The sequence below is a fragment of the Charadrius vociferus genome, unplaced genomic scaffold (genome assembly GCF_000708025.1).
Source record: "Charadrius vociferus isolate BGI_N301 unplaced genomic scaffold, ASM70802v2 scaffold409, whole genome shotgun sequence".
Taxonomy (NCBI): domain Eukaryota; kingdom Metazoa; phylum Chordata; class Aves; order Charadriiformes; family Charadriidae; genus Charadrius; species Charadrius vociferus.
Window position 1 is genome coordinate 995,776 of NW_009650082.1, and position 12,124 is coordinate 1,007,899.

General features: G+C 49.0%; 1 protein-coding gene across 1 annotated transcript; it reads left to right on the forward strand.

The window, feature by feature from the left end:
• Positions 1-319: 319 nt before the first annotated feature.
• LOC104292703 (perilipin-3-like) lies at positions 320-5,029 on the forward strand. Its single transcript, XM_009892116.1, has 7 exons — positions 320-392; positions 2,220-2,415; positions 3,264-3,346; positions 3,589-3,844; positions 4,052-4,251; positions 4,383-4,511; positions 4,619-5,029. Exons 1-7 carry the CDS (start codon positions 321-323, stop codon positions 5,027-5,029), a joined length of 1,347 nt encoding a protein of 448 aa, XP_009890418.1. The 5' UTR covers position 320.
• Positions 5,030-12,124: the final 7,095 nt, after the last annotated feature.

Below are 12,124 nucleotides of genomic sequence, written 5' to 3' on the forward strand. Positions count from 1 at the left end.
AAGCACCTAGTGCCTCTTCTAAATCTATTGATGACAAGCACTAGGAGCTCTCCTGGGTGAGGAAAGACTTTGTTCTCCTCATTTCTCTAATTATCATAAACTGTGTGAAACCTAAATACTAGCTGACTTTGCAAGTAGCCCAGGTCCCTTCTGTAATGGGAAGATCCCCAAAATGGATGGTAAGGGAACTTCTCTCTTTAATGAGGTCAGAGGGCAGCATCCCCTGGGAAGGGGAATCCCTCTGGGGGGGTGTGTGTGTCACTGGCTGCTTTGTCTTCTCATTTTCCTAAAACTAAAACGCTACTCGCATTCCAGCTGCAATGGCCTCTGCAATGCCTGACAAAGAGGAAGCTGCCAAGAGCTCCCTGGAGGTGAAGGAAGAGGAGCAGCAGGTAGGTGGTCCATGTGAGATGTAATGAGTGGCAGCTCCCGGGTGCAGGTATGAGGAGGTGGCCCTGCTGCGGCTGGGGTAAGCCCCCGCGAAGGGAGGAGTGTTCCCTCTCCTCAGGTTGTGCCCTGCAGGCTCTCTGGAAACGTGAGTGGTGGCACAGCTGAAAGAGTAGGCCTGAAGACCCTGTGAGTAACCTCCTAGACTAAGCAAAATAGCCTGGTTCTTGGCTAGGAAAGGTGTTTCTCTAACTCTGTAGTGAAGGTCCTGGCTTACTGCAGGCAGTGCCCCGATGGAAAGGTCCCTGTGTTTCGTCAGCCCTGAAATGTGCTGCACTTGCTTTACTCCCTTGACCAGCAGCATGCCTCTCAGTGACCCGTGTAAAGTCTGTCAAATTAAAACCAACTTGAGCCTGTCTGAAGCTTTTCCTGGGGCATCAGCTTGTTAAATAGCTATACAGAATCACAGAATGGTCAGGGTTGGAAGGGACCTCTGGAGATCATCTAGTCCAACTGGGGGTTGGACTTGCCTTGCTAGAGCAAGGTCACCTACAGCAGTTGCACAGGACAGTGTCCAGGTGGGTTTTGAATGTCTCCAGAGTGGGAGATTCCACAACCTCTCTGGACAGCCTGTACCAGTGCTCCACTACCCTCAAAGTAAAGAAGTTCCTCCTCATGTTAAGATGGAACTTCCAATGTTCAAGTTTGTGCCCATTACCCCTCGTCCTATCACTGGGCACCACTGAAAAAAGACTGTTCCCGTCCCCCGGCACCCTTACAAATTAAGGATTTGTAAGTGTTAATAAGATTCCCCCCTCAGTCTTCTTTTCTCCAGACTAAAGAGACCCAAGTCCCTCAGCCTTTCCTCATATGAGAGATGTTCTAATCCCCTCATCATCGTAGCCCTTTGCTGGACCCTCTCCAGCCATTCCCTGTCTTTCTTGACCCGGGGAGCCCTGAACTGGACACAGTGCTCCAGATGTGGCCTTGGCAGAGCAGAGCAGGAGGATGACCTCCCTCCACCTGCTGGCCACACTCTTCTTGATGCCCCCCAGGACGCCATTGGCCTTCTTGGCCACCAGGGCACATTGCTGGCTCATGGTCATCCTGTTGTCCCCCAGGACTCCCAGGTCCCCTTCCACAGAGCTGCTCTCCAGCAGGTCAGCCCCCAACCTGTACTGGTGCATGGGGTTATTCCTCCCCAGATGCAGTACCCTACACTTGCCCTTGTTGAACTCCATTAGGTTCCTCTCTGCCCAACTCTCCAGCCTGTCCAGGTCTCGCTGTATGGCGGCACAGCCTTCTGGCGTGTCAGCCACTCCTCCCAGTTTTGTGTCATCAGCAAACTTGCTGATGGTACACTCCATCCCTTCATCCAGGTCATTGATGAATGTATTGAACAGGACTGGACCCAGTACTGACCCCTGAGGGACACCCTCGTTACTGACCTCCAACTAGACTCTGTACCACTAACCACAACCCTCTGAGCTCTATCTGTTAGCCAGATAGAGCCATTTATACCAAATGAATTAGAGCTGTATATGGGTACAGAAGTATCAAGGCTGCCCACAAACTCAGCTGTCCCTTGGGTAGTGCTGTCCTAGAGGAAGGCCTTGCTGGAGTGGACCAACCATAAGTGTCAACGCTCAACAGCTTGTTTCGCAACTATTTATGGACTTTAAAGCAAGTGCCCAAGCAAGGCAAACCTTGCTTCCTCAACTGGAGTAGGTGACTCGAACTGGCAAACAGCAGAGGAAGTTCTGGGGCAAAACTGCATAGGAAGCTCAGGATCGTGTTTACAAGCTTCATGGCTTTTCTCTTTGCTCTTCTAGGATACAATAAATCAGGTAGCTAACATGACCCTGGTCAGCTCTGCCTGTGACATGGTTTCTGCAGCTTATGCCTCCACTAAGGAGAGCCACCCCTACATTAGATCTGTCTGTGACGCAGCAGAGAAAGGAGTGAAGAGCGTGACTGAAGCCACAGCCAGCTGTGTGCAGCCAGTTCTCACGACGCTGGAGCCTCACGGTAATCTTCTGTGGAAGGACAGGTTTGCACCTGCCCCTGAGGGGACTCTCTGGCTCCTTCCAGCTCTGGAAAGAGTCCTAGGATGTGGAAATACAGCTTTCCATCACCATACTAAAAAGACAACTCCTGGTTTACAAGTAAGGCTAAAAGCTGAGTCCTAGTCCAAGTAGTGTGATGGACGACTGGGACTTGACTCTCATATTGACTTCCCTAAAACTGACTTCGCAAGGTCCAAAGCATTAGGTGGCAGATGCTTATAGTTGGATTCTTACAAGCTCATGGTGGCTACAGGAAAAAGCTTCCTCTTGAAGGACTGTTGCTTCCTCTTGGAGGACTGTTACACAGGTCCTGTTTGCCCTGGTCCTTAAAGACTGTGGCATAGAGAAGCTCTAAACTCCTGGAGAGGGGCTATTCCTAATGACAAGTGTCTGACAAAACGGCCTATGAGACAGGTCTGACTTCACTCGAAGCCCAGAGTGGCCATCCCCCTCCTGTCAGTTACTATGTGATCCTGGATCCTGGGATATGGAGGCTTGGGCAGAGAGGAGGGCTATGTATTTATTTAGTCAAGAACTGAAGAAGCTGCAGGAGGGGGTCCCACATAGGTGGCTATGCCTGTATGAGTAGAAATTGGCTGCTGTCAAAGGGAATGGATTCATGAGGTGACTCAGACAAGGTGATGTAAAAGTTCAGCTTACAATGCACCTGGCCTGGTGATCTGGATGGAGACGTTCATTTAGGCTTCCTGCACAGCAACATGCTCAGGAAGATAAACTTGAGACAGACTTGTGGAAAAAAAAAAAAAAACAAGTTTTGACAACTTCTTTTTTTTTTTTTTTTTTTTTTAGTTGCTGCAGCAAGTGAATATGCCTCCAAGGGTCTGGATAAACTAGGGGAAAAGCTCCCACTCCTTCAAAAGCCAGTGGAACAGGTAAGAATCCAAGGCTGTGCTGTCCCTGGCCGGCAGAGGGGCCTGATCTTGCAGGGTTTCTAACCTTGGGAGTGAAGTAGGCCCTTGTATGAGGAACAAACTACCTCTAGGAGCATAGTGCAAGCTCCTACAGGAGCAAACACTCAGCAGGTGCTGTGCTGACTGTCCTCTTGGTGCACTTCAGAACTGTAGTGTACTACATGACCCAGTCCCTTATCTGACATAAGTCTCCTCTTTCACAGATTATCTCTGACACAAAAGAGCTGGTGTCATCCAGAGTGGCTGATGCAAAGGATGCTGTGAGCAGCAAAGTGACAGAGGTGATAGATGTAACTAAGGAGACTCTTCAGAGTGGTGTGGAGGCTGCCAGATCTGCGGTGACCAGCAGCGTGGGGATGGTTATGGACTCCAGAGTGGGCCAGACTGCTGTGAGTGGAGCAGAAGCTGTGCTGGGGAGAACAGAAGACAGCTGTCTCCCCATTGGAAATGAGGAACTAGGTAAGGAAATTATATATATGAATGTCATGGGAGCCATCAAACTGGGGATGGTCGGCTCCGTTCCTCACCCCACTACTCTAGAATGGGGCTAATGGGAAGAGCCATGCTGGAGGCTAACTGGTTGCTAGTCGAAGATCTCCTTATACCTGCTTACTCTGTGGTAAGCCCCTCTGGTCAGTCACTTACAGATACTGCCTCTTTTCTCAGCCAAATTGGCAGCATCTGAGGAGGGTGCAGACATAATGTCGGTGGAGCAGCAGCAGGAGAAGAGGAGATACTTTGTGCGGTTGGGGTCTCTCTCTGATGACCTTCGCCTATTTGCCTATCTGCACTCAACAGAGAAAATGAAGCAGGTCTGGCAGGGCATGCAGGAGGCCCTTGCACAGCTTCACCGCATCATTGAACTGGTAGGTAGAGCCCAGTGCCTTGGAAGGAGGGGACCAAATCTTTGGCTTGGTCTCAACTTTATTGCTATGATAAAGAGCTGTGCTGTTCACCAGCAGATCTGTCTTGACATTCTGATCTTCCCCTGCCACAGATTGAAGTGTTTAAGCGAGGCTTTAATCAAAAGCTTGAGGAGGGGCAGGAGAAACTACACCAGATGTGGCTGGACTGGAGTAGGAAGTCTTCCAAAGAGAGTGGAGATGACAGCACTGCAGAGCCAGAGGTACCTCCTGGGGAGGGAAGCAAAGGGTGCTGGGTATCCCCTTCACTTATTTTTATTTTTCTCTAAAATCAGCTTCTGATCTTGTCTTTCCTGCCTCCTCCCAGGAGATGGAGTTTCTGGCACTGCTCATGGCACGCAGTATCACACAGCAGCTGCAAATCACCTGTTGTAAAATTGTCTCTGCAATTCAAGGCCTTCCTGCAAGCCTTCAGGATAAGGTGAAACAATCTCTTAGTACCATAGAGGAGCTTCATGCTTCTTTCTCAGCAGCAAACTCCTTCCAGGACTTGTCCAGCATCCTCTTGACCCAGAGCCAGAGGAAGCTAGCCATGATCCAGGAGTACATGGAGGAGCTGCTGGACTACCTGAAAAACAACACTCCTCTGTCCTGGCTGGTGGGACCCTTCTCCCCCAGGGAGGAGGAGGTGGAAACCTCACAGGAGGAGGAACCCTTGCAGGAGAAAGAGGCAGAGACAGCAGGAGCAGGGGATCGTGAAGCCTCCACTACTCTCCTGTAAAGGATAAGGCTATGAGCAGTGGCCTGCCTGATGTGAATCTGGTGAGGACTTGGTCTTGGCTTCATGTAATTCTACTCTCCAGCTGAGGGTGGAGCTGTCACATCTTGGATGACTACTGGGTACTGGTGAATAAATCCTTATGAGCTTCTAAAGAAGGTGGTGGAGGCAGCAGGGCTGCTCTTATGTACTTGTAGCTGCCTTCAGGAATGGTGGCTGAGTTCTGGGCCAGGAGAGCAGAGCTGAAGCTCTGCAATGGTCCCAACTCCCTCGCAAACCCTCTATGGTATGTCCTTCATCAGTGTATCCAGGCACTGTCTGTATTCAACATGATTGCTGTTGGTCTTAAACTCTCAGCTAGTACACAATGTAAAGAATTATCTTCCTAGAAGCTCCTTGTACTAGGTCATAACTGCTTAAAATAAAACTACTGCATGCAAAAAAACCCCACCCCACATACTGTCTCTATCTCCTGGAGAAAGACAGCAGAGAGTATCGCTCAGATATGAACTGTACTCTTCCTATGTAGTCCTTGATGCTGGGACAGTGCAGTCAGGCATGCAGGAACTGGTAAGAACAGTACCTGGGAAGTACCTCCTTAACATTTCCAAGTCTGGAGGCATTTCTGTGCCCTCCTGGCAGTTTCCCATGCTTGGAGAAGCTGTGGGGAGCTGCCAGCATCCTGGCATCCCTTGCTATTAGATCTCCTAGGTCTAATTCTCCTCCTGTAGTTTTCTGCTGCTACCTGGTGGTGAAGACTTTGGTTTGTGGTGGTATAGTGGGCTGTGGGAGAGGCAGCCTGGGAGAGACTGGACTTCTTGATGGAGCGTCGTTGGGGTGTAGGCGACATACTTGCTGTCAGCTCTCACCTCACCTGGCCAGAAGAGGTTTCAGTTGAGCTAAGAGCTCTTCAGCTGCCATGTCTGACCCTCTCCCAAACAGTTGGAACAGTCCAGTGCTTTCAGACTCAGCAGACCGTGAGGTAGCTGGGGCTGACAGACCAAATGTCTACTGACCTTCTAAATGAAACGATCTGGTCCTTGTCTCCTTTTCCTTCTGCCTTCAAGGGAAGGAGTGGAATCTGCTCCCAATGTGAGTACTGCTGCTTCTAGACTTTACTTTTTTTTAAAAAAAGATGATTAAAATTGTTGTTTCCTGGAAGTCAGAAATGGGGACTGGGGAGAGGGCTTTCTTGGACAGAGCAAGTATAGACTTGAAGAGGTGGAACCTTCCCCCCTCCCCCTGCCTTTAAACAGAAGGTAATACTGTTCCAACAACACTCGTGATCCTGCGTTACCACCTGCAATGGCAGGACCACATGGGTCTTTAGTTTTGGGAACAGTTATTCCATTGATGTAGCACCCCCACCCCCCCATGTAGTAAAGATTTGGATCCAGCTTCACTTGTGCTCAGCATGTCGGAGAGGTTATCGGACAACTGTCCAACCTGTGTTCCTCATGTAGTAGCTAGTTTGTGTTGAAGGCAAAATAATAAGCCAGTCTAAGTTGCCAGGCCAAGCTATTGTTGAGAGACAAATTGCAGGGGCCATCTCTCCACTGCCTGCTCTGTGACTACTGCCAGGCAATTTCTCTCTGGCACAGTGCTCAAGGAGAGGCAAATCCAGTCTGCCGAATGTAATTATAGCTGAACTCGTAGGGGGGGAAGTGGGGCACTAGCTGCAAGCAGCATCGGAGCTAGTCCTCCTGCTTGGTAGGAAATATGCTGTGTGTTGTCTTCTCAACAGCAAAGTGCACCTCACTGCCTAGCAGTGCCTGAATCCTGTCTTACACTTACCTGGATAAAAGTGCTTTTTCAGAAACAGCTAGACATCCCTGTACTTGATATTTATTTGCCAATGTAGCACACCTGACCTATAGTAATATAGTGTGTAGCCTAACAAATCATGCTGCTTCTGCCTATAGATCACTGGGGCGTCTTCTCGCTTGTTGATTAATTAGGTTTCCTGCAAGTGCTCCTGGCTGCTCTTACCTTGGCACAACCCGTGGGCCCCTCTGCATTGGCAGCTGGGAGCTTAAATGCTGTGTGTGGCTGGGACCTCCCTGGTTCCCTGTGCTGGAGCTGGTACAGAGCAGCCCAACATCTCTAGGGCTTTTGTGGGTCTGGTGCTACAGTCCCCATGGCCTACAGCAGGCTGAAATGACCTTCTCATGGCAGCTCCTGAAGTTCCACTTGAGGAGGCTGAGTGGATGCCTTTATGTGCATTTTTAACTCTTGCTTAACTTCCAAGGATTTGGGAGACCAAGCAGATCTGATAGACCAGTCAAGAAGGGCAAACTCCCACCAAGACAAGCCATGGCTAGGAATAGTTTGACTTTATTTGTTCTTCCTCCTACAGAGATTACAGGACGATAACTGTAGAAAGAAATGGGGAATGAGAAATGTATTGTTTTTCTGTACTGTTTAAAATGGAAACTAATCCAAGCTCTGGAAGAGTATCCAGATTGCTCTCCGCGTTATCCAAGCCTGTTTGTCTATCTACAGTTAGCTTTGAGTCATTTTGGGTAGGAATAAGAATTGCATTGGTAATATGGCAATGCTAGACAAACACCTTGGCAGGAAAGACATGCTTTGAGGTGTCTTCTGGCTTTCAGTAGCCCTTGGGAATGATGTAGTGATCCTTGATTCCGATAATTATAGCCCAAGTGATTATTTTACCCTCCCCTACTGCTGTTCCTCCCTGCTTATGCTGTGGTCACATGTGATAGTTCAGTTATAAGCTGATTTGAATTTTAAATGCAATCACAGGGGCACTTGCTCCTTGTTTCCCTCTTGGTAGATACCACCTCATCTCCCTCTGCCAGTTTGCTTAACACTTTAATTATTTAATTCTCACGTTCAGGTACTTCTGCCATTCTTTGAGTCCCTGCTGTTTGTTGTTCCAATGCCTGATCCACAGGTTGGGGAACATGCTGGCACTGGGTGAAGGCTACCTTGGGCATCACTCCAGAAGGCTGTCACCTTTCACCAGTTGAGCTAGGAGGCATCAGTCAACATGTTATATGGCTTCCAACTGGAAAGGGTAACTGCTTAAGGAGGGTTTTTCAAGCAGCCTTGTCATGAAGGCAACAGATGGGGAAACTGAAGTTCCTAGCAAGTGCTGAAAGGTGAAAGTGCTCTAGCTGCTTGCAAGGACCTTAATTTCCCCTTTTCATTTTCATGTTTCTTGATGCACTTGGACATTGTCATCTCTTCTGTAAAAGTGGTTGCCTACTGTAAAATAACACTGCTTAAAGGTTTCTGACCTCCCTGAAGGGCTGCTTGGGTAGCTGGGGGCCTTGTTGGAGTTCTAATTTTTGTATGACCTTAAGTCCCATTGGTTGGAGAACTTTAAGACCTGCAAAGCTGATTGGGATTAATTTGCAGTGGAAACTGGATGAAGTTTCTGCGCTGAGCGCTGGAAAATGAAGATGCTGTGACTGGCCAGTGCAGGAGCGAAGTCAGATTGTGGGACCTGCTCTGCTAGGTCTTCCTCCTGCTGCTGCGTGATGTGGGCAGGCAGGAATCTTATTTTGCTGGTTAGCACTTGGCCCTGTGCTTCCCTCTTGTAACCCTCCCCATCCCCTCCTCTGTGCGCTTGCACCTCCTCTCCTTGCACCAGAGAAGGGAACCGAGTGTTCCAGAGCATGGGGGAGAGAGACCTGGAGGGACTTCCCTGTGCTCTGGCTTGGGCTGTGCCCTGCTGGGCTGGGTGAAAGGGTTGGGTAAGACCAGCGTGGGTTTAGGAGCAGCTGAAAACGGGCTTTGCTGGAGAAGGACAGAAGTGCTTTTAGTAGCAGCACTCTGCAGTGACCTGTACTCCTAATTGAAGCACACCGATGCTTTTTCCAGCTAACATCTTTGCTGGTGTCAGCACTCGATTCTTCCCTCTTTCAGAAGCTCCGGCCAGGGGCCTCTTCTGGCAGGTCCTGGCAGGACTGTTTGCTGGACAGCTTTCCTTTCCCTCTGTACCCTGCGGATGGTAGACGAGGGAAGGGGGTCAATAAATCTGTTTCAAATTGCCTTACAAACCAAGCGTGAACTTGTGACAATTCCAATATGGTCTTTGCGTGGCTTGTTAAAACCCCTGATGCCTCCAGGAGCGACAGGCGTCTGACCTGATCGATAGCTCAGCTGCCCTTTACTGCTGCAAACGAGGCAAAGCACCTTCTGTGAATACAGAGCACCGCCAGCAAATAATTACCCTTGTTGTGGTGCTTTCTGGACACTGGCGCCTGCTCCTATGGTAATGAAAATCCATTTGTAGAAGCAGTTAGTTTGCAGTATTGACTTCCTGGTCTCCCTCCGATTCTCATATTTATTTAGATTCAGCAATGGCTTGAGGTTCTCCAGCAGTGAATTTGGAGAGGAGGTGATCCGGAGGATAATTAACAAGCTGGATGCTGACACGGTTGGATTTTATGCCATCCTCAGTACTGATGCTTTCTTTTTGTCTGTTTGCGCTAAGCTTGCTTCATAAACTCTGCTGGGAGCTTGGTGGAGGAGGCAGACTGTCAGAGGGGCAGATTCCTGCCTGTTTCTCCCCATGCGCCCTGTCCTCCCTCCCTGGAGAGGGAGGAACGGTGGCGTGGGAGTTGTTAAAGGCAATTATCTGGGAAAACAAGGGAATGGGCTTGAAGCTAAGGCTGGGGAGCAGTGGAATGGCAAAGCATGAGAGGAGTGGGAGATAGCTGGAGGAGGAGACACCAGGAGGGCTGGGGATGAGCAAGTGAGAGGCTGGATGGAAAAACAGTGGATTGGGATGGAAGGTGAGAATTGAATGAGTATGAGGGAGGAGGGGTAAACTGAGCATCTGGAAAATTGGAGCAGAAAACCGGAAGAAAAACAGGGGAGTGGTGTACAGAGAGGGGTTCAGCTGAGGCAGGACTTGGACAAGGTGGAGAAGAGTGGAGCATGGGAGAGGAACCAGATGGTAGGGAGTTAGAGGCTCCTTTGTTTGCGGGCACTGCGTGCATGTCCCTTACCAAGTTGTCTCAGTGCAAGGCAAAACAATCTCTGCCCTTTGCCAAATAAGCTTTGGAGAAAAACATATATTCCTTTGCAGGAGGGACTCCAGGAGATGTACACTGCATATAACCGCTTTTGCATGGACCATCCCGCAAGGTGGTATCATCACATACCTTGTTTTTGCAGGAGCTGTTGTTCCCTGGGATGAAAGACATCCTGACCTTTCCCATTTGAGGAAACGCCAACTGCCCGCATCCTAGAGCGGCCCTTCCCCTGGCAGAGAAATCAAATGGTTTGGTTTTGTGCATGCTGTCCTCACTAAAACACCGCTCTGCCTGCAGTGGCTGATTTTGGAGGAACATCTGGCTGGCATGTTCACAGGCACCCCTCTCCCGGGGAACGGCTGTGCCGCATCCCTCTCTGCTCCCCCTCTCCTGTGGGAGGGTTATTGCAGCTGTAAGCTGAAGGTCACTTTAAATGTCATCTTGTTTTAGCTGCCTTGATGGGGTAATTATAGCTGAAACTACAAGGTTTACCAAACAAATTACAAACCAAGTGCAGTGTTTACTCAGTAAGAAACTGATTGGAAACACCTGCCATTTTGTGGAACAGGGGAAAGCAATTTTAGGGCTTTGAAATATTTTGGGGTTTTTTTGTTTGTTTATTTGTAATGTCTGGTGTTGCAAGTGTCTTGCTCTGACCCCTCCCACTGGTCCTTGCAGATCAGGGCATGACACACACTCTATGTGATGCTGTGGTTGGCGGTTCCCCACTGGTGTGCCTTGGTCTGGGTCCCCTCATCCTCCTAGCGAGGATGAACCCCAACACCAAAGAAGGCAAATGAGCCTCAGCTGCAGACCACATGAAGGCTTTTATGCTTTGTTGATGGTTCAGCTGCTGGAGGAGTGCTTGTAAAGCAGGGAAAATTGAATCTTAGCTGGTCCTGAGCATTTCTGAGCTCTCTTGGTTGCCAGCACTCCCTGGTGGTCCTCCAGGCATGGCTGAGAGTGGCGCTGGGCAGAGCGGGGTTAAGGAGCAGAGGATCTCTTAAGCTTTGTCAGTGGCAGAATAGTTCTAGTAGCACAACCTGATGAGCACAGCTGAAAGCACAGTAAATGCACAGGCACCACGGGTATCCATAGGATGAAAGGCAGTGGCAGTAGGAGCAGGAGAACGGGCTTGCGTGCAGCGGATGAGTTGGAAGTTCATTAGCTTCTCTGTGGAAATGGGAGGACAAGAAGACTTTCAGGAGCTGAGGGGTTGCAAATTCATGTTCCCTGTGCAGATATCCTCGTGTATGTGTTCCTTACACTGTGCTGGGGTAGGGTTATGCCTCTGCCAGGGATTGCACTGGCTGATGAATTACAAAAATACTCATTTTCTGCACAGCAGATCTGTATCATCATAAAAGCCATACTGGAGCAGATGTGAAGCTTATCACACGCTTAGTGAGTACTGCTCGCCTGCTCCAGGCCCAGGCTGTGGAAGGTGGCCTGAAGAAGCAAGGGGTCTTATCTTTGTGTCACTTGCAATTTAAACTCGGAAACAAGAATAAGTAATGGGGTCCATTTAAAAAAAAAAAACAAACAAACAAACAAAAACCACCAGACTTTCAACCTTTGACCATGTTTTCCATTTTACTTTCTTCAAATTCCTATGTGAGGCTAAACCAATTCTTAGATGGTGAAACTCAGGATTTCAGGGCCTTTCCTTATTCTGACTCTGATTTACAGTCACAACTGGAGAATCTCAACCATGGGTGAGAAAATTTGGTACGCTTCTATATTTCAGATTTAAAAGCTGTAGAAAGGGAGAGTCCTTTCCAGGCAATGCATATCGCTTTCAGTCTGGTGGTTCCGCAGACCCTGGCTCAGGGTTTTCCAACCTTCCTGTTGTCAATATTGCTGTGAAGAGTTTGGCTCAAAGGAGAGACTGCGGCAAACTCTACAGAATAAAGGAGGTAAAGGACAGAGACCCGAGGGGGTGGTTTCATCCCCCTATGGTTGAGCTGGCTGTTTCCATTTTTCTCCTGAAAACCCATATATGAAACAAATTGGAGCAGAGAAAGCAAATTCCAAGGTATGATTTACTCGTGGGTTTTGGTTGGCTGCCAGATTGCAAAATCATCACGCC

Bases quoted from the DNA above. Each gene is read 5' to 3' on its own strand.
- LOC104292703 (XM_009892116.1), top strand. From the start codon at position 321: ATGGCCTCTGCAATGCCTGACAAAGAGGAAGCTGCCAAGAGCTCCCTG. The intron at 393-2,219 runs GTAGGTGGTCCA...TTGCTCTTCTAG, and splicing joins TGAAGGAAGAGGAGCAGCAG to GATACAATAAATCAGGTAGC. The intron at 4,512-4,618 runs GTACCTCCTGGG...TCCTCCCAGGAG, and splicing joins ACAGCACTGCAGAGCCAGAG to ATGGAGTTTCTGGCACTGCT.